The sequence below is a fragment of the Homalodisca vitripennis genome, chromosome 5 (assembly GCF_021130785.1).
Source record: "Homalodisca vitripennis isolate AUS2020 chromosome 5, UT_GWSS_2.1, whole genome shotgun sequence".
Lineage (NCBI taxonomy): Eukaryota > Metazoa > Arthropoda > Insecta > Hemiptera > Cicadellidae > Homalodisca > Homalodisca vitripennis.
In genome coordinates, this window is record NC_060211.1 from 143,363,065 (window position 1) to 143,385,855 (window position 22,791).

Here is a 22,791-nt window from a genome sequence, read left to right on the forward strand (position 1 = left end):
CTTTGGATATCTTTGCCTGCTTATCACAATCAATCACCACCGATTAAGACTACAGTTCATGGTGCTAACATAGAAGGTGAATCAACAGACACAGAATCTGAAGTATGTGAACTGGACTATAATCCCATCAACTCGCGTAAGCAAATGATGAAGGAGCTAAAGATGGCACCTGGGTTCTGGACAATGAATGGAGGATGCTGAGGGGCAAGAAATCTACTTATGAAAGAAGAAAACTAAAGAAACGGAGGGAGTCAGCTCCAGGGACTACAGGAGGACGCTTGGGCGGCTCTTCAGTGGTAAAGATACTGCATCTAAAATTGCTGACAATAAAACAAAGGCACTCTGGAATATCATAAACACAGAAAGAAAATCAAAGAATGAAAAGAATCTGCCTATTAAACTTGATACAGGAGATGAAGTTACAACTAACCCAGTAATAATGGCGGACTATCTAAATAATTTCTTTATTGATGCGGCTAAAAAGATTATAGACATGAATGGACTACACAAAACTCACACACTTCTATCACCTGAAAATGTAAACTTAACACCATTACTACTCACGCCGACCAACAGTTTAGAAATGTCCAAGATTATTAGGTCATTAAAAACAAAAACGTCAGCTGGGTATGATGAAATCTCATCAAAGATAGTTAAGTTATGTGAAGACGAACTAATACAACCCTTAGTTAATATTACTAATAAATCATTTCAATCTGAAATCTTTCCGTCTGCATTAAAGTTAGCTAAAGTTTACCCTAAATTTAAGCAAGGCTGCACAACACAAGCACTAAACTACAGACCAATTTCTCTTATCTCAACCTTTTCTAAAGTGATTGAAAAAGTAGTGTTAACTAGACTTATTGAACATCTGGTGACCAATTCTTTACTAACACCTGACCAACATGGCTTCTTAGCTGGTAAATCAACAACAACAGCCTTGATTAGTCTTACAGAGTTCATAATAGACCAACTTGAAGAAGGCAATACATGAACAGCTATTTTACTAGACTACAGTAAGGCTTTCAATTGCCTCTCTCATAAACAACTCCTTGAGAAACTGTCAACACTTGGCATACAAGGTACTTCAAAAACATGGTTCACCAGCTACCTGACAGGACGAAGCCAAGTGGTTGAAATAAATCACACAAGCAGAGGGAGTATAAAAAAGATTAGATCATTACCTAAATTTGTATCAAGCGGGGTCCCACAGGGATCAGTATTGGGTCCAGTTTTATTCATCCTCTTCTCAAATGACTTTCCTAACTATATACAAGACTACAGTAAAGGACTTATGTATGCTGATGACACAGTTCTATTACTAGGGGAAAAATTACCAAAAAATCTCGAAGTAAACGCATTTATAGCACTCAACATGGCCATTCAATATTGCCATAGAAATGAATTGGTTGTCAATGAAAGAAAAACAAAACAGTACTAGGAAAATACAAAGAGGATACAGGGAGGCTGACTGAATTAGAAGAAGTCACTTCCACTAAATACTTAGGTATAACCATAGACAATTACCTCTCATGGACTCCACACATTGATTCTGTGTGCAAAAAAAATCAGCACAGCACTGTATGTAATACGGTGAGTGAAAAGCATAGGTGACTTAGTTACAGCAAAAGTTGCCTCCTATGCGCTGCTTGAGACACACCGCCGATATGGAATCATCGTATGGGGAGGCACCACAGCAGGAAACATACAAAGGGTACTGGTGCTGCAAAAACGAGCTATAAGAATTCTGGGAAGTCTTCAATACAGGGAAATATGCAGGGATTCCTTCAAACAACTTAGAATACTAACTGTTGTAAATTTATACATCCTAGAAGCTGTGATGCATGTTCACATCAAAGCACCAGAGGCAACAAGGACCTATACACAAATGCATCAATATAACACAAGACATGCATCTGATTACTGCCTGCCTTGCCATAGGCTCAAAGCAACTGAAAAGAGTCCAAGCTATGTTGGCACCAAGATGTGGAACGCACTTCCTGAAGACTTGAAAAAGATAGACCAGAAACACTTCAGACAAACCCTCAAGAACTGGCTACTGGATCGACCATTTTACTCCCTAAACGAATTCTACGGAAGGAGGACCTAAGACCAACAAGACAACTAGACCTAAACCTTTATTTGTTGACACAATTACTAAACTTAAAAGTTTATGTAAATAAAGATGATTTGACTTTGACTTTGAAAGCCTCTACCGAAGAGACGCTTGACTGCACCTCAAGAGCAGGGAGGTAATTAAACTGCTCCCCCAACAGAAGAGGGATGTGGGGACATCTTCAAAGAGGTCTTGACACACACACATAATCACTGTGGAATGCTCTTTGCCAATAGACAATATACTTTAATGACATATTCTTTGTAAACAATATACTGAGTCCATGCTTGTAGGTTAATACATAGATTTATGAGTCATGAGATAGATAGATAAAATGAAACATGTATAATTGTAAAAAATTCCTTTTCAGTGTAGTAACGATTGTCTTGTAGCCATAAATTTTGCTTTATCTTGAGTGTCTTGGTTGGTTCCTGTTTAAGATGGTCTGGTAGGCGGTTGAAGTATGGTGCTCCCTTGTATGAGAGTTTTCCTCCGAACAAGCTGAGGTGGTGAGTTAGCATTGTGAAATCTGCAGCATGGCAAGTATTATGCTGGTACTTGCCTCTGTGCCTGGCTGTGCTGTATTGAAGCATGTAGAATCACTTCTTGAATGTGATAATGTTCTTAGGACATAAGTGCATGATGAGAACTTTTTGCAGAGGCAGTCTATGTGGGCTGTCCAGGACAGGGTAGAATCTACTTGTTAACTTGTTATTCCTGTCGTTTTCAGTAGAAGGTACAGTACGAGGCCCAGAACAGAGCATTGGGAAACTCCTTGACATATACTGATGAGTTCTGGTTTTATGTTTTGTTTGGTGTTGTTATTTGTATACTGTATGTCAATAAGCTGTTTCATGTTGTGTAGGTAACTGTGAAATCATTATTCCACTGTCCCTGTCACACCTAGAGCTTTTAATTTGGTAAGTAGTCTGCTTTGACTGAGACAGTTGAAAGCTTTGCCAGTGTCTATAAATAGGTTTTGTTTCCCTCTTCTTAGTTATGTTTAGTTAATTGTATGTTTTGTGAATTGTACAAGAGCAGTGGCAGTTGACCTTCGTTTTAGAAGAAACCCATGCTGTTGGCTTGATTAATTTGTTGATCAGGTGAAGTTTTACCAGAACTACTTTTTCTATTATCTTTGAGAAAGTCAAGATGAGGGAAATTGGTCATTTTTATATTTCATATACATTTTTGCAGTTTTCAATAGATCAGGGAAGATTTCTTGTTGGAGTGATTTATTTGTGATATCGGTCTCCTTCTTTACAGGTCATGGTTAGGTTTGCTGATATCTCATTTATGCCTGAAGAGGTTTTTGGAGTTTATGGCCTTTTATATTTCAGCGTGTGTCACAGGTTGAAATAAATTCGAATATGCTCAGTCATACATTATTCATATATTCCATTAATAGTCAGTAATGGTTCGTCTTTTAGTGGGGTTGAGGCTGATGTTGATTGCTTGATGTGTTCTATCTCCAATTGTGACAAAACAATTGTTGAAACAATTTGCTATGTCTGCTGGGTCTTATGTGGTTTTATTGCCTGTTTGTAGCTTCCATTCAACAGTTGTGTTTGGTTTTGTGTTTCTTTCATTATTTATTGCTCGCCATAGTGCTTTAGACTTGTATTAGAGCTTGTTTTACATGAACTGTTGCTTGTTCTCGTTTCAGGAGCTTCAGTCTTAGGTCACAATCTTTCTTACTGCTAACTCTGCTTTGTCCTCAATGTCCTGTGAGTTGTTCTCTTTCTAAAGCCTTGATATATATATTTTTCAGTCTTGTACATTCAGCATTCCAGCACAGTAACTTTTATATGGCTTTATCTCTGTTTTTATTAGAGGGCATGTTTTGTTTATTGTTTGTTGCAGGATTTCATGGAAGCTTTTATGGGCTGAATTGGCATCATCTGTTAAGAGTACAATGTCCCAGATTTTGCCATTAAAATTGTTTTGAAACGATCAGTAGATTTTTTTAAGACTATCCTTTTCTTCTCCTTTTCATGTGGTGGGTTGATTTTTGTGGGTTTGTACTGAGATGACTTGTGCTGTGTGGTCTGAGAGGCCTGATATTATTACAGCTGTTTGTTTGGATGAACTGGAATCGATATTTGTACACATCCAGTCAATAGATTTGGCTGTTTCAGCAGTAATTTGCGTAGGTGGTAGGTTGTATCGACCAATATGAAAAGAAACAAGAAGTTTTTCAATCTGTTATCACTGGGACTGCTATTGAAAAAAAGAACAAAACCTATAGCAGCATCACAGTGTACACAAAAATTACGGGGCGTCTAAAAAATATCAACATAACTGCCAAAAGACATATAACAATACTACACCAAAACATGGACAGAATAGCAAACAAAATAGAAAGGTTAAACCACTTCTTAACCTCCACAAAACCTGACATCCTAATCTTGACGGAACATGGCTTAAAACAACCTGAAATTTTAAAGAATAAAGCAAATATTATTCTTTAAAATATCCTAGAATATTCATTAATTTCAGAATACAGTAGAACAAATTACCAAAAAGGGGGTGTAGCTATCTATAAAAACAATAATTTTGGCTACAGTGTCAAACCAGCAGAATACCAAACTTCAATACAGAGCTCCACTGTGAAATAGCATCAGTATAAATCAAGCAGTCACCAAAACCTTCATATTGTTGGTATCTATAGAACTCAAGGACATCTGAACTTGTCACTGGATATAATTTCACAAACACTTGACAAAATACCCACATGGAATAGCCCTGTTATTCTCATACACATAACTTAGACATAAATATAGACGTACTGTCATCAAACCGTGACCAAGTCAAACTAAATGAAACCCTAATGGGGCTATAATATGAATCATATTGTTTTACCCCCGACAAAAATAACTCCAACAACAACCAGCTCAGTTAACTGTCTTTGCACCAATCTCCAACCAGTTGGCATAATAGTAGACATCCTTCACACTGGCTTATCTGACCACACAGCACAACTTTGTATAATACAACACTCTGCTCCAGCTCCCCAGATTTCAGTATCTTACCATAGACATTTTAACTATAGGAACATCACACATCTCTAAAACAAGAATCCTGGGAAATTGTGATCGCTCAGGATAGTGCAGAAGATGCATACAAAATATTTAGCCAAACAGTTGCACTGGCAATTGATCTGACCTGCCCCATGATGAAAACAAGAAATAAAAGTATAAAGCTCAATAACATCTTTGACCATGACGCCTCACAGCTTAAGCAAGTATTCCTAGAGGAATAGGAGAAATACCTTCTGAATGGCACAGAAGAGTTTAAAAAAGACATGACTGATAAGAAAAAATATTATGATTTAAAATTAAAGACCCTTGGATGCCAAGCAACTGCAAATACTATAGAAGAAACTAATGACAAAAGTAAAGTACTGTGGAGCGTAATCAATAGTGAGCGGAAATCTACCAACAATACACAAGTAACAATGGAGCTGAATATAGATGGAGCCAAACTTCAAGATCCTAATCTAATTGCTAACCACCCTAACGTATTTTTTACTAATACTGCAAATGATCTTGTAAAAAGCCAACATCAAATGCCTCAACAGTCTCCATTAGATACTACCCATACACAACAAATCCTGAATATGTTTCTTTATCCAATTAACGAACATGAAGTGCTAAAGGTGATCGAGTCTCTTAAGAATAAGACATCAACTGGCATCTCTGCTAAGCTACTGAAGACGTGTAAAGAAGAACTTACCACACCACTTGTACATGGCATCAATCAATCATTCAGAAATGGAATTTCCCGACTGACCTCCAAATTTCAATAGTATTTCCTAAATTAAAGAAAGGAGACTGTCTTGATCACAAAAATAACTGTCATGTTACTAATATCCACATTCTCCAAAGTTTTCGAAAACTTAGTGCTTCACAGACTTCTTAAACATTTATCTCTTTATCAATTACTTACCCCACATCAGCCATCATCACCATTGTTGAGTTTCTCATAGACAATCTCGAAGCCGGTAACACATCAACAGCAATCCTACTAGACTTTAGCATAGCTTTTGACTGCCTGGACTACACTCAACTGATGAACAAAATGAAGATCTTGGGTATAAATGGAACTACTGCAACTGGTTCAAAAGTTTTTTAACAGGAAGAACCCAAATAGTTGAACTAAAACACACAGAGAAAGGAGTAACAAAATTAGTGAGATCAATACCAATAATAAGAGGTGTCCCACAAGGTTCTGTGCTGGGTCCCGTACTTTTTATCTTGTTAACAAATGACCTCTCAGAATATCTGGTGGAATATAACGAAACACTGATGTATGCAGACCATACTGTGCTCCTTCTCAGTGAAAAGCTCACTGACACGCTCGAAGTCCGTTCATCAGTGGCATTAAATATGGCTATACAATACTGCCATAGTAATAGCCTGGTTGTACATGAAGATAAAACCCAACAACTGGTGTTTGGAAGGAAAAGAGACCATGTAGACGACTTCCAGATATAGAAGCATCCAAAGAGGCCAAATATTTGGGAATAACTATTGATGAGCAACTGACATGGACCCCTCATATTGACAACCTATGACATAAATTAAGTAGCAGCCTCTATGTTCAAGAGTATAAAATCCATAAGTAGTACCAGAGTAGCAAAGATTGCATATCATGCAATCTTAGAATCACACGGACTCAGAGTTTGGGGCAAATCATCGGTAACAAACTTGCAGCATGTCCTGGTGCACCAGAAAAAAGCTATCAGAGTGCTTGCAGAGCTCAACAACAGAGACAGCTGTTGACAGAAATTTAAAGAACTGAAGGGTCTAACAGTGGTTTTCTTGTACATCTTAGAGGTAGCCACTTACGGAAGCACTTTACAGCTACAGAGAGGTACTCTGATAGATGCGAATACAACACTCGGCAGGCCTTGAACTTTACTCTACTGACAATCTTTGAAAAGAACCCTTTCTACCTGGAGCCCAAGTTCCTCAACCTGCTACCTGAGCCAAAGGAGAAGGTGCACACAGCATGAGAAGACGACTTACCACATGGTTACTGGATAAACCATTCTACACCATAGAAGAGTTCCTGAACTGGAGAACATCCCCTATAGACCTCTAACAAGAAATGATATTGACTCTACCATTTTATTGTACTATGTTTAATTTTGTTAACTACTTGACACCAATTCTGTACTCTAAGTTCATGAATAAAGTCTTCTGATCTCTGAGTAGGTATTTTCATCAGAGGATGTGTGTCTGCAGTTCAAGAGGTGCTTTCCTAAAAGAGGAGTTTTTGTTATGCTGTTTAACAATGACGAGATTAGGGATTGGTTGCGGAGTCTGGCTCCGGGGCTGAGGTCGGGAACACTGGGGAGATGGGTGTGGTCTTAGGAGAGTATAAGAAATACCATAAGATATACCATGTCTTCCTCAGAGTTGAGATGGACTTTGCGGCCATTGTCAAGCAAATTGATGGAATATCCTTGGCAAACTGGAAAGTTGTAGGGGATGTCCATACGGATAGTTTCAGAATGATGGTAATCCTGGTAGATATCTATCGCTGATACAGAAATCCTAGATTTTGTAAGGGTAGGTTTATCAGGTCCTTCCAAGACAGGCGTTAAACTTGTAAGAGCCCATGTCCATAATGCTAGAGCATGTATTGCTGTAAGCAACAAGGTGAACAGTATTCTAGTTCTGGAATATAGTTCCAAGGATCTTTCCACCATAACACTAATTGAAACTGCACTGGACAAACCCTTATGCTTTCATCCTCATATCTGCCATATGAAGATGTGAATTCTACACCTTTCAGAGACATTGCTGCTTTGCTGGATCATATAGCAGAAGTATATCGCTTTTGAAAAAAATATAATATCTTGTAGTCTAGTATTGGAAATGTGGGTATTGCTCCTACATTTTGCACATGAACAAGAAGAGAGGAGATAGACGTTACCATGATGAATCTAAGAAATATAAACTAGATGTCATACAACAAAAACCTAAGAGTACGACTGAAATCTGATGGTGGCCACTGGAAACGGATTTACAATAGAGTACAGCTGGACAAATCTGCCGACAGTCTGGCTTCTACGATTGTGAGTTGATTTTATCTAAGTTGTCCTGTTATTTTCAGGAGGAGACCCAAAGTAGCTGGTAGAGCTTTGAACTGGCCACAAGGAACTGTATCATTTATGACAAGGATCATCCACAGCTGTGGAAGGAGGCTTGCAGGACTTTCCAGTCACTCACAATGGAGTTTGGCAAGTAGAGTAATGACCTTCAGAAGAATTGAGTGGGTGATCAACTTGTACAGCCCTTACAAATCGCATAGAGTGGATGGAATGAGACCGGTTTGGTTGCAGCAGGCGGTTGAATTTTCCCCTCCCAGGATTATGTGGGCTGTTTAGTGACACTCAGGTGTGGTCCTCTATCCTGGAGAGCATCCACGGTGGTGTTTATACTGAAGTAGGGGAGGTCTAGCCTGGATCAGTCTCTCCAAAACCATGGAGATGATTGATTGCTAAGTTTGTTTGGGAGGTATCTCTTTCGAAGCGCCCTCTTCATCCAATTCTTACACTCCAGGAAAATCATGCAACTCAGCCCTGCATCAATTGGTATGCAGGATTGAGAAGATGCTAACAGGAAAAGAAGTAGCCATAGGTTCTTTAAATTGAAGGGGCTTTTGACAGCACAGGCACTCAGGTGATTGTCAATGCTGTCTCGAGGCATGGAATTGAAGATCAGATTTGTGACTGGATAAGGCTCCTGCTCACAGATAGGGTGATTACTACCACTCTTACGGGAGCGAGCTTCAGGTACAAGGATTATGAGGGGTTATTTCTAGAGTGGTGTCCTTTCTACCATTCTGTGGAACCTAGTTGTGGACGACCTACTTTCGTTTACGCAAATGAATGTAGATGCCATTGTAATTCTAATAAGTGGCATGTTTAATGTAACAGTCATGAAACTGACCAATGCAGCCCTGAACATGGTGGGAAACCGGTGTGATGGGATGGGCCTTAGTGTTAACTCCACCAAGGCTCCCATGGTCGCCTTTACAAGAAAGCGTAATTTTGAGGGTATTGGTCCATTCTTCCTGAAATGTTCTTCTATTGAGTTAAAGTCTGAAGTCAAGTACCTAGGTGTATTCTTGATAGGGGTCTGAACTGGAGATCCTATCTGGAAAGGGTTGTTGCTGGAGGGAAATGGCCCTTGATGCAATGCAGATGTGTAATAGGCAGGTACTGGGGACCTAAACCAAATTAACGTTTTGGGCTGTTATCTAGTGGCCAAAACCGGAAATTAGGATGGCGGTAGGTAGTCTGGCTAGCATTCAAAAGATAGCTTGGCTATCACTATGGCTTTTCCAAGTGCACCTGGCACAGCTCTAAACTGCTGTCTCAACCTTGCACCCCTGGTGATTATCATTTGGGATAAGGCTAGGAGGAGTGCCTACTGTCTTCAACAGGCTTTGGTTAGCTTCGGGCTGCAACAGTAGGTATTGCAAAATTAGCATCCTGATTTGAATGCTTTGCACATGATCTCTGATCAGGGTGCCTCAATGATTTTCCTTCGACAAACCACTGAGTGTGATTACCTTCTAGGGAGGCTTGGTCAGAGGGAAAGAAACCTCTTCTACCAGTGGAGCTTGAATTGTTAATGGTGTGTCTAAAATAGAGAGTAGCGCAGGTGCTGGGTTTATAGAAGTGAGACCATGCAGGGAGCTGTAATCATTATGGGTTCTTATCCACAATCTTTCAGACAGAAGTTACGGCTATCATGGAATATGCTCGTGAGAATCTTGGTCTGCGGTATAGAAATAAGGTGATTAGCATTTTCACACATAGCCAGGTAGCATTGTAAGTGTTGGAATCTTGTGTGTTCAACTCCAAACTTGTCTGAGATCATTATCATTTCTTTTCTTGGTAGCATCAACAAAAATTGACTGTTTATTGGGTTCCTGATCATGGGGTTCTCTGGGAATCAAAGAGCTGCACTGACTAACTTGGGCTCAAAATTATGGGCCTCAATTGTTGTGATATTTCTACATGTGAATCTTTTAGGGCTGTCTGAAAACGGATTCACGCTCAAAATGAGAAGTTGGAGGCTGCATCCGGGTCTTACAATGAGTAGGTTAGTTCTGCAGTTGTCTTCCCCCATGATCTGATCTTTTGTTCTTGTGAAGATCGGTTTCTTCTCAAGTTGTGGTTCTATTTATATGAAAATACTTTGAGGAAGCATTTTCACAATTGGCATTTTCCGGAAAGATTCGCTCTGTAAATTGTGTGACAGGCAGGAGAAAACGGCTGAACACCTACTCTTTGATTTTCCTGCAATAGGAAGGCAGTGCTAAGTCATATTCGGTTGTCAACGGTTTGGTGGACAACAGTGGTGAATTTCCCTAGGAGGACCTGATCTGTTGTTTCTACAAACTGATGAAACTGTAAATTGGTTGTCCTCACAGTGTACTTCTGGGGTGTGCATAAGGCCTTTGAGGCATACGTGCATGGCAATAGGCTGTCCCTTAGAAGAAGGCCATAGAAAATTAATGTAAGAACAAATCTGTTAATTTGTAACAAAAACACATGATGAACAAATTTTCATCCAACAGTCTCTTTAGACAGAACATGGTTGTAAGATATGTCATCTAAGTGATCTTTTCCATTGGTCTTTAAAGGGTTAAGGGGTTTAAGGTTGTCCAAAACCTACTTTGGAACTGCTGCACAACTTTTTTGCAGTTTTTGAAGAAAATTACACCACTACTGTGGTGATCACCGGTTACCGCACCGAAAGAGATGTGTTCAACATATTTTTAGCCCCAACGATACGATGAAGTGAGTATACAAATAGACAGAAAGATCAAATCTGTCTGTCCAGATCTCTACTAATTTAAACAACAGTTATCAAGTGGCATATAAGCTGCAAAACGAAGGCAATTAAATTTGATGATTCTAGTAAGTAGACAGGAAAATATGTAATTTAATATATTTATTTGATTAAGAGCAATTATATATTAGGGCATAATATATCTTATGTTGATTAAAAAAAAAAATTAATGTTGCCAAATATATGAAAAGATATGCTATCTCTCTCTATAACAATTTTCATACATTTATTACCTTAATGCTATTATTACCTTAAATGATTATTTTCCAATATGTTTACTAAAAACCTCAAATGAGAAGAGTCTGATCGTTTAAATATATACAGAAAAACTCTCAAAACTACATACTCCCTTAAGTGGCACATATAATATTGCACAACCAGAACTAAAAGATTGAGAGCTTACCGTCGACAGAATCTGAATGGTCGTGACGAGGCTCTTCCTTCTCTGGATCCAGGTGCCCGAGAACAGGCTGTGACACAGAGTCATCATCCAACGAGTGGTCATCCTGTAACAGAACCCTCAGTCATACTTTATGCCAGTTTTAGACGGGATTTGTCTAGTTGTGGTGGAGCTTTTCCTTAGGTGGTCCAGGTGCCCGAGAACAGATTGTGACACAATCATGATTTAACGAATGATGCAGCAGAATCTACTACAATTTGTATTAATTAAAGATAGGTTGTGTGTGCTTGCTTTGAGGTTAACCATGCCGTAGCCTACGAGTCAACAACAAATAAAAAAATATGAAAGAACCATCATTATACTTTTTAATTATTGAAGAGAGAGTCTAGACAGGACCTTTCTTTCTGAGGGTAAAAACCAAAGACAAAGTTATGGTTGTGACCCAAAAGCTATCAACCAAACATTCAACATTCTAAAACAGAGCAACAAACACTCTTTCCAGCCGTCGTCCAACTAATGCCGCTAGAAATCTGACTTCTGTTGCGATATGAGTGGTAAGCGGTGAGCAAGTTGAATGTTTGTCTTGTACATACAGAGAACACTCGACACTGACCAGACAGACATGAGTGACCACACGGTGCCACTGAGCTGCTGCTGCTATTTCTAGACAACATTCTGCTTCTGCCATTCAGCTCTCAGCTCATTCTGTCTTTGCTGTGCATCACGCAAATGCCTGCTTCTAGACTTTACTTGTCACAAAACCACTACTTTCTTCACCAAAAGGTCTCTTATCAGATCTGGTAAAAATCATTCCAGTGTACAGACATTCTGGTGTACTCAAAAAACTGGATTGCACCACTTTTAAAACCGTCAAACATATTTATTATGATATTCAACAAACTGAACTTTAATCCTGTTTATAGGGTGAACACTGCATATTTAACACCTATGCTACCTATCTAACAAACATCTTTTTCATTCAAAAATAAGAGCTGGAAAACTTCGACCGGAGACCCATTTCGTTCACTGAATACAACTTAAAACACCTCTTGCATTGTGTTCACTACCGCTTTACCGCTTACAGCATACCGCTCATATAGTGACCGAGGCCCAAGACGTTCGGTCGGGTGACTTCTCCACTACACTAGTGGAGGCAACCTTGGATCAACTGGCATCATATGGTGAACATATGTCGAGCTTCATTCAAAATTTCACAGACCACATCACGTAAAATACGACGTTCGAGATTAATCAGTTCTTAATTCAAGGAGCTGTCAAATCATGTTTTGATTCTATATTTTCGAAGATGAAAATGGTTTTTGGGATTTTCCCGGTTCTATATGAAAATTCCGGACTTTTCCGATCGGGTGCCAGCTTGTTTTAAAAGCAAAATTACAATGAAAAATAAACCAATCAAAATATCCTTGTGGTCATTTTCTAAAACTGTAAGGAAGTGTTATCGAACATGTACTAAATGATATCTATTTATTAGGCCCTTATTGCACTAAACAGCTAGGTATTGCCAGGTAGCTAGTGATGGCTGGTATCAGGTCGGACTGCTGGCTTCTGATTTTTCGACCACTGTTATATCTAATTGTCAGATGAGGAGTACTCAAGAAGCCCTCATAAGAAAAATCCTCAAGCTGCCGAAGGGAGAAGGCCGTTTATTCCTCAAGCTCCTAGGAGGGATTTGTTGTTCTCTCCTCTAGTGAAGAGGCTACATTATTGTTCTCTGTGGGATCAAGCCTCAAATCATGGGAAGGGGCTGAACTCAAAATTGTGGAGAGAGGGACATCCCTTGTACTCAGGTTGTCACAGCCTACTTCCACACAGCACGAATCACTCCATGGAGGAAATCCTAAGTCTGCATAATTCAAGTTTGTTAGTCAGGGATTGGAAAGTCCTGAACATATGTATACAGGGCAACGTTATTCCTCTAGTGATCTCTATTGAATTAACCTATGTGGAAAGATTAAAGATAGAGGGACCAAATGTTTACTGATAGAGGGGATGTGTTACAAGGGTTACCTCTCAAACTCAAGGGTTATGGGTCCATGATGGTGGAAGATCCGGTGGGAACTAACGAGGCAGGTCTTAGGCTCTCAAGAATCCCAAAGCATCAAACACATAAGGGAGTGATCACGTAATGGAATTGTACCTTTCACCTACATTTAATCATTCCACCCACGATTTTGATAGTGTTTTAACGCCATCCACACAGTTAAACTACATAGTTGTAGTTGGTACTCCATTGCCTTTCACACTACTCCCAAAACAACCAGAAGATGCTTCAGAACCCATTACCCCTCCTGCGACAACTGCTCCATCTTTTCATCACAAGCAAGGCCCTCATGGTCCATCCACTAGCAGAGGTGGAGGCAGGGTCTGGAGTGCAGAAGAAAGTGGGAAACAGGGAGGTTTGTTGACTGACTTATCCAGACACCAGAGAGCAGGAACAAGACCACCCACCTAGGCCCAAAAACATATGAAAGGTGCATCGTTCCTCCACTAGATTTGTACAGGCAAACCAACTGCATGTTAAAGCTGTTTCGGACACAACATGCTGGAGATTTACCTGAAACCCCCTTGCCATGGCTCTACTTCAGGAGCCATGCATCTGGAGGGAATGTATCAAGGGATTCTCTCTAAGCTTAGGTAAATTAATCTGTTTTATAGACAATAATTTCTTACATCCCAGAGCATTCAACAACTAACAACATGAATTTTCTGCCTATTCCATATATAATGATTAGTAGTTCCATATTGTCTGTAGTACTATATCCAGATGATTGACTTGAGATAATACTGGCCATGTTAATTCCTGGTTGATGGTGACATGATGCCTCCTGGCAAAATGAACAACATTCAGTATTGTAGGGGACATGGAAACTGTATTTCATCAGATGCGATGATAATGCTAACCATCTCATACGGTATGGTTACATCATTAGTACTAAAATAATGATTGTTAACAGGGGCAGTACTGCCAGCTATAAAAAGAAATTTGGGAAGAGGTTTTAGATACTACACTTGCTAGCCTCTTCATGATAAACTGGTATACAAATGGCATATGCAATCATCATACCACATAGGTGGCATATGACCTAGAGAACCATCTTTTTCTGATCATAATCATATTCTGTTCGATTTTAAGGTGACAAGGTTTTTTTGATAGTAGGCAGAATTCCAAGACTGACTGATTGGAGGTTGGTTGTACCGTGAGTCCTTTGAGAGCAAGCTTGGAACATTAAGAATTGGTTTTTTAGGATAAAGAAGATCTTGGTCAAAAGGTTGACAGTCTCCATAATGCTATTCTTCAAACACATGGCAAAAGCTGCCCACAGAAATGAGAGGTCTGGCACAACGTGCCCTGGTGGAATGAAAGATATAACACTTTGAGGATGAAAGCTAGAACACTCTTTAACAGAACCAATAGGCTGGGTCAGTGGACTGCATTTGAAGTTGCTTTTAATGAATACTATAAGGAGCTCTACAAGTTGAAGAGGAGGACTTGGAGAGATTTCTGCAGCAGCATAGACTCGACTTTTGAAATGCCATGGCTGCAGAAGGCCATCCAAAGGGATCATAACAATCCTTTTGGTGTCTTGAGGAAATCTGATGGTTCCTTTACAGAAGGATATATAGACAGCATTAGCTTCCTCTTTGCAATTCACTTCCCTTGGTTCTAAATTATTTACAGATAATTTGTTTTCCCTTTTGCTTCATTTTTCTAGTGAAATATATGCATGGCTAAAAAGCTGTTTACTGTGTAAAGCATGCTGGGCAGTCAGAAATGCTGTAATGAAATGGTTGGCTGTGGAAATCTTTTTACTTCCAGGTCCAAGACAAATGGAAGCTGCAATAGGCCCCTTACCGATAGACGGCAGCCTGTTTTGAATTCAATAGACTGTACATAAGATTGTTCTCTAGTATTCTGAATGGTCATTGCCCACTTAACTACTACCTGTTTAATCTCTGAGTCAGAGATATGTTGCTTCTGTAGGGATTCCAGAGATATTGTTATATAGATAATTTATGACTACAAAGCGATTGCCCTGATTAGGTGGGATTTTTAGCTCCTAGGGATCTCTTGAGTGGATATTATCTTGTCCTTTAGAATCTGTTGCATTGTTTTAAACCCCCATCTCCAATGGCAATGATTAAAAAAAAGGAAGTTTGTAATCAGTGAACAAACAACATTTCTCAAACTTCACTGTAGTAATCTTTTTAGCCATTGGTTTAGACTTTAGACATTACATAGATTACCAAAGTATTCCTATTTTCAACAGTAAAACTAAAATTTTTCTCAGGAATTTACACAAACAAAGGAGATTTAAGGTTTTTTCTGGAACTAGAAATGATGAGACTGAGCTAGCAAATAAATTTAATAAGTTTATTGCAACTGTAGTCTGTGAGTATGGCCCTTGTCCATGGGCACTTAAAAACCCCGACAAATCAAGTAATCTCAATGGTCCTGACACTTGTTGAGGAAGAGATGGATAGAATCATTCAGCACCTTCCAGCAAAAATGTTTATGATCTCAGTCCAATGTCAATGTGGCTCTCCAAGAAGTGAGACCTTGAACTGCATTAGTTAATCTGCCATTTCATACAGGAGTTTTCCCCTCACTCCTAAAATTTTCAAAGTAATTCCAACTTTCAAAAAAGATGACACACTCATCAATACCTATCAAACCTGTTTAAATTTTGCCAGTATTGAGTAAAATATTCTCAAAGTTATTTTAATATGAATGCTTCAGTTTCCTAACACAAGTAATCAGCTCTCAAATGAACTGAGTTCAGAAAGGGCAAAGTGAAGGTAAACAAGTTGTGAGTCTTGTCAAGATGATGGTAGAGGGGTTAGAGGGCCGAAATCATACACAACTGTTAAAGGAGCAAGTGTTTTCTTTTCTCTGCGATCATAGCGGTTGTAGCAGGAATTATGTGGACTCAGACACCTGGCTCTCATTCAATATTAGGTATGATGCAGCAGCGGAGTAAACTTAGTTCCACTACCTCGCACTGTGTCTGTGACAACCTTGCCTTCCCTCTCGCCCGTCCCACCATACTTCACTGCAACCAGATATGGGTTTTTTTCATTACCAATTACAACTCACATTACACACGTTACTAGTATTTTTAGTTATGTTTAATTATTTATTCAACATAACTTATAAACAGTGATTTTTTTTTATTGGTGCGATTTTTAAAACTAAATAAAAAAATGAAAAACAACCTGCATTGACATAAAAATGCATTTATTTTAACTACAGTGTCATGACATTAACGTTTAAAAATGATTTCTGGCATATGGGCTCCATTTCATTCGTGTAGAAAGCCCAATCGAGAAGTCCAATTTTCGAATACTCTTTCCAGCAGCTGTGGTTGAATTCCGCCAATAACTCGACGAATGTTAGCTTCCAAGTCATTTAAAGTTTGTGGCTTGTCAGCGTATACTTGAGACTTAACATATCCCCACAGAAAGTAGTCTGTTGGCGTGATATCACACGACCGTGGGGGCCAGTTGACACTACCTCTAAATGAGATGATACGTTCACCAAATGTTTCTGCCAAGAGGCCAATTGTGTCCTTTGCTGTGTGGCATGTCGCGCCGTCTTGTTGGAACCAGACATTTTCTAAATCCACTTCAAGTTCGTTTAGCTGAGGAAAGAAAAAGTCCCGTAACATTGCCCGATAGCTTTGACCATTTACCGTAACCGTCTGGCCAGCATTGTCTTTAAAAAAATAAGGGCCAATAACACCACCTGCCCAAATGGCGCACCAAACGGTAAGTTTTTGTGGATGAAGGGGCATACCAACAAATTCTTTTGGGTTTTCATCACTCCAAATCTGACAATTCTGTTTGTTGACAAAGCCGCATAACCAGAAATGAGTCTCATCACTGAAAAAAATCTTGCCTGCGAAAGCTGGGTCACGTGTTATCTTATGTTGAGCCCATTCAACGAAATCAAGACGCTTGCGATAGTCTAATCGTTTCAGTCCTTGCACCAACTGAATCTTGTATGGATATAGGCGTAGATCCTTCCGTAAAATATTCCATAGAGTTGAGTAGCAGATCGCTAATTGCTGCGCACGATGACGAATCGACACACTTGGATCCTCTTCAACACTATGAGCAACAGCATCAACAGCCTCTTCGGTCCTTACTGTGCAGCGTCTCTGCCGATGCTTGTCAACAAGAGTGTGGGTATTACAAAAACGATTAACCAGAGCTCGAATACCTGACTCTGATGGACGATTATGAGGTCCGTAAATCGGACGAAGAGCTCGGTAAGTTGCCCGAACTGAACTGCGGTTTTCAAAATAAATTTGCACTATTCGCAAACGCTCTTCTTTTGTAAGTCTGTTCATGGTTATTAATACAATAATACGCACTAGACAATACAAATATCGAAATGACATAAGATAATAAACAAAGATCAGCTGTTTTATTCAAATTTAATTGTTGTGTTTAATAGTGGTGCCAACTTAAAAACCACACCAATAAAAAAATCACCCTTTACTTTAATTATAAATAGTTTATTATTCAGAACCCTTTGTAAATTTGTTAAAATAGAAATTGTACTGTAAAACACTACACCATTATACTGAAACCTGATATTAACCCTCCTAGTGATGAATATGTTTATTATGAATAATAGGTGCATTTGGAGTGTTTCACTGGGGGTTTCTTAAAAATTAATAAAGATTATTAATTTTATTGAAAATACGATATATTATATACCAAAATATTCATAAAAACATAAAGAACAATTTTAAAGTAAATACAACTGCTTTCCTTTGTACATATCCCTTAAAACTTGCTCAAAAATTACAAAAAAACTGTTTTTTGAAAAGAAAAGTTTTTTACCACAAAAACCACATAGTATAAAACTCACTAAACAAAGATTTGAAGATAGCAAATTTTTTCTAAATTTCATGAAGATAAATAATATATACAGTTTTTGCACAATATTTTACTTGAAAAAACTGTTATGATGGAAATATTATACACTATGTACATGGAAGAAACCCTTGCATTCACTCCAAGGTACTACTACTATCATGCTTTCTCTTCATCCCTTGATACTTTGGCCTCCAAAAATGATCCAATTTATGGAAACACTCTCTATGAACACCAGAAGTGCATCCTGATCACTAGAATCGTGATATTCCCTTTTATTGTGTGGCAACATACAATACATAGCCACTCTTGTCTTCCTGGTAAGCGTTGGAGGGAATGGCCTGCACCAGGATTTGAATTATAATCATCAGGAAAATTGTCTGCACTGATATCACTGTCACTCACATCACTCATTTGTTCTTCTAAAACATTTCTAATATCTTCTCAACGTAAATCATCCGCCATTTCGAACGTATTACGATCGGAATAAACGAAATAACACCGGTAAACACGCCGACACAAGTCATAGGTTAGCGACTGCGAGTAAAACACAAACAACGTCGTAACAAATACCAGCTATTTGTTTATTCTTTTAACGATTCATCTGGAGACAGATCTAGAGGAAAGAGAAGACGTTTCTGTACACAATGCAGTAAATAATGGCCGAATTTAATCGAAGATAGCCGAGCAGCGATGACGATTTCAAAGGCATGTTTGAACGTCGACGCATCGACATCTATCATTCATATTAGACGAATGAACGTCGCTAGAGCGGCTTCTATCACTAAGAGGGTTAAGAACTAAAAATATTTTATATAAAAGAAACTTATCATGTGAATACTTGTACTTTGTGCAGTAATAAGTTTAAATGCCTAAAAAGAAATATGTATTGTCTATTTAAATAATTAAAAGTAGATGAAAATCATTTATCACAATATGATTAAAGTATTTGAAACATACTATATTATGTTACATTAATATCCAAAAGCACTTTATAGGTAGAAAAATAAGATTGACACACAAACTTTGAAATTGTTTGCTGCTTGTAGAATGTTAGATTTTATATGTTCAGCCAATTAGGTCCATTATTAAAATTAAATTACTAATATTCTTTTTTTCTTCCCTGTTTTCCCCTTTTATTCCGAACTGCTTCCAAAATATGTAGATGATTGCTAACCACCATGTTTCTGGGTCTTCGTTAATAAGTGATTGGCAAAGCAATGGTTACATCTAAGTTATTATATATCATAGAACAAAACAAAATTTTTTTTATTATTCTCAGGTCATTTACAGTAATGTTTATTCTTATATAGTTTACAATATCTTGTAAGATTTCTAGATATTGTCCATACAAAATTAAAAATAATATAAAGTAATACTGCAAAAACAAGTGGTGAACACTATAATATGTGTAATTTTCAGTTGATTTAAACTATACTTGGTACTAAAACAGTACTTTACACATTGCTTAATAAAGTTCGTTTGGTAGTCTTAATCAATACAACATTTAAACATGGTTGACATTCATATTTGTGAAAACTTTGTATCTGTTGTTATTTATAAACACAAATCAAATTTACACTTTTTATACAATTGTCTAGCAATTTTAAGAAACTTGACTTCAACCACAAGGTATGACAGTGAGTGTAGCACTGTCTCATCACCACGCTTGGTCTGGAGTGGAGTTCTCGGCATGTGTCAGACGATAGGTGTATACCACTTGCACCAGTAGTCAGAATATTAATTAGGATAAGTTTATGATCAATCCAACTTATATAACAAAGTGTGCCGATGTCAGTTTCTACTTGTATTGTTGTCGTTACAATAGCTGAGGACAATCCCGCCTCTCTCGACCCCGCTGGCCGAGCTCTGAAAAGCTTTGATTATTGAAGCTTTTTAAACCAAGTATCAATGCTATTTGTTTTAAGAGGGAAATTTTTTCAGTATAAGGTAAGCCCTGCTTGTAATAAATGCGAGCAAGATTTGTAATTTAACTCTGAAATAAGATTTTATAAATACGAGTGAAATTCAAATTAAAGTAATTTTATTTTAATAATTTAGTTGTAGTGAAATGTATAGAAGAACGGTGAGTGCGTAATATAACGCCCATTGTGGAGACATTCTATGTTTCAAAACAAAATTTAACTCATTGTTCACCAATTCAATAAGTTATGGAAAAATGTATTTGATTAAAACCACAAAATAGAATTTATTTACGATACCAAGAAACCTATGTTTAAGATCAGTGGTATGATTTATTTAAATTTATGAAACAATAAATAAGTTAAATCTATATTATAAACATGATAACTTATATAATCAGTATTTATTTATGTGGTGATGCTCCCATGGGTATTAAAAAAAATCATGTCAAAAATAATGGATTTGAAAAAGCCAAGAAAAGAATTCATTACAATCTCTGAATGTTTTATATAATATTGTTCCAATAAAATAACAACCAATGATGTGATAAAAAATGTATAAAATGTATTATATATAAAACACTGGTTATCTGTTTAACTCTACAGAAAGTCTTTCAACAGTAAAACTTATAATCTCTTTCAAAGAAAAAAACTTTACTGGCAATGAAAGTTGGGAATCATTCTGAAGGAGTTAGGGATTTTAGTCAGAAGACAAGAAAGCAATCGCTAGATGTTGGTTGAAAGTGGGATATACGAGAAACGAGTAACTTCTCTTCAATTAATTAAAAATACAGAGAAAAGGAGATGACCTGTCATTTACACTGACGAATCATATATTTTGAGTAGCAATGTACCCAGCAAGGACAGAAAAAATGTTAATATTCAGTGAGTTTCAGGAAAATTTATTCAGAATTATAACTCAATGCTTGAGGTTGGTAACGCGAAATAACACAACGTTGAAGTTGACAAGCACTTACATCAAACTCCAAAAAACAGAACATAATTAGGTGGCTTGAAAAAAAAAAAAAATTCTTATAAGACGATTTATGTTAAAACCAGAGTTTTAAATCATCATCTCTTTCACACAAGGTCAGATTTAAACAGTATGTTTTGCATAAAATCCTATAAAGAAAAGGACGTGGTGGTTGAATTATATATATCATAATGACAATAATGACGTACACTGTGATTAAATAACAATACGTGGATAATTTAGAAAATAAACAATGTGCTCAGACATACTGCTTAGGTCGGCATGTCACATTGGCTTAAACACATTCACTGCTGCCAAAATATATGTAGACTTTCCCCAAGTGCTGCACTCTAGATTAATATTTATTTGAATATAATTAAATGTAATATCATGTATGTATTCTGTTTATGTTATCCTTACAATACATACATATTTATATATGATGAATGTGTCCATAGTACATGACCTAAACCTTTGATTATCATACGCTGAAAGTGCATTGTACGTAAATGTTTATTTCACAATGACAAACAAAATTCGACTTTGGATACTATATTATTAGACTGTTTAGATAATACCCTGTATTAATTGCAGTTGATAAAATATTTTGCTCAGTCGAGTAATTTTGCCCTCTTATAGCCATTTTTTTACGGATTCATGTCATTTTCAATATTTGTACAAACACTAAATAATCACCAATCAACAATCTTTAATTTTTTTAATGTAAAGCATACTCTGACGCCACCGTGGCATCATCGGTTACTGAAGGTGTGGACAAGTATCACACTGACAAAACTGTGATTTATGTCCACAGGTATAAATAGTAAAAAAATGGCTAAATGGCATAATTTTTGTAGATAAAACATTACTTTTTTCATAAAAAGTACTATGATGCCCCCGTGGCATCGCACTGACCAAATATATTTGTGTTGAAAACTCTTGATACACAGGCATAAATAGTAATAACACTGCTAAATAGAATCATTTCTGTAAATAGAACATTACTTTTTCATATAAAGTACTATGATGCCAACGTGGTAGCATCGGTACAAAGCTGTTGATGTGCAACATACTTATTAAATATTTGTATTGAAAACCTTTATATAGTATATGCTGTCATTTATCTAGTAATTATATTGATAAATATCATAATTTTTATAGGTAAAACATTATTTTTACAGAAAATGTAAAAAGCTCAAACTCAATCATCTTCTAAATAATAATAGTGGAGCATTTGAGAAAATAACTTAAACCCAAGCCAGCTAATAGTAATAGAAACTTGTGAGAGACCGGCTGGAAACTGAGTCAACTAATCAGAACAGTTGACAACAAATCAGCTGAAACTCGAGTTGTAAACATAAAAAAAACCATCAATACTTTGAAGGCTTGTGTTCTTAGACATTATAGAAATTTAATATGGCAATATTTATGATTTATGGACTAAACGTGTTTAGAAACCATAGTAATAATATACAAGTCATGTCACCAGCTGCCATATCAATGATTGGAAAATAAATGTGATAGATGATAAACCTGGACGTGAATCAACAGATTTTGAACAAATTGCTTACATAGTTCTAGCCCAATTCAAACTGATTTGG

The 22,791-nt window shown here is 37.3% G+C and overlaps 1 protein-coding gene across 5 annotated transcripts in view; it reads right to left on the reverse strand.

Annotated features, from left to right (window-relative positions):
• LOC124362960 (sex determination protein fruitless-like) overlaps nt 1-22,791 on the reverse strand; it is a 144,912-nt gene that overhangs the window by 76,371 nt on the left and 45,750 nt on the right. For all 5 annotated transcript variants that reach the window (XM_046817868.1, XM_046817871.1, XM_046817869.1 and 2 more), the window contains exon 4: nt 11,396-11,498. In XM_046817868.1, the coding sequence (XP_046673824.1) occupies nt 11,396-11,498 (103 nt within the window). The remainder of the gene's footprint in view (nt 1-11,395; nt 11,499-22,791) is intronic.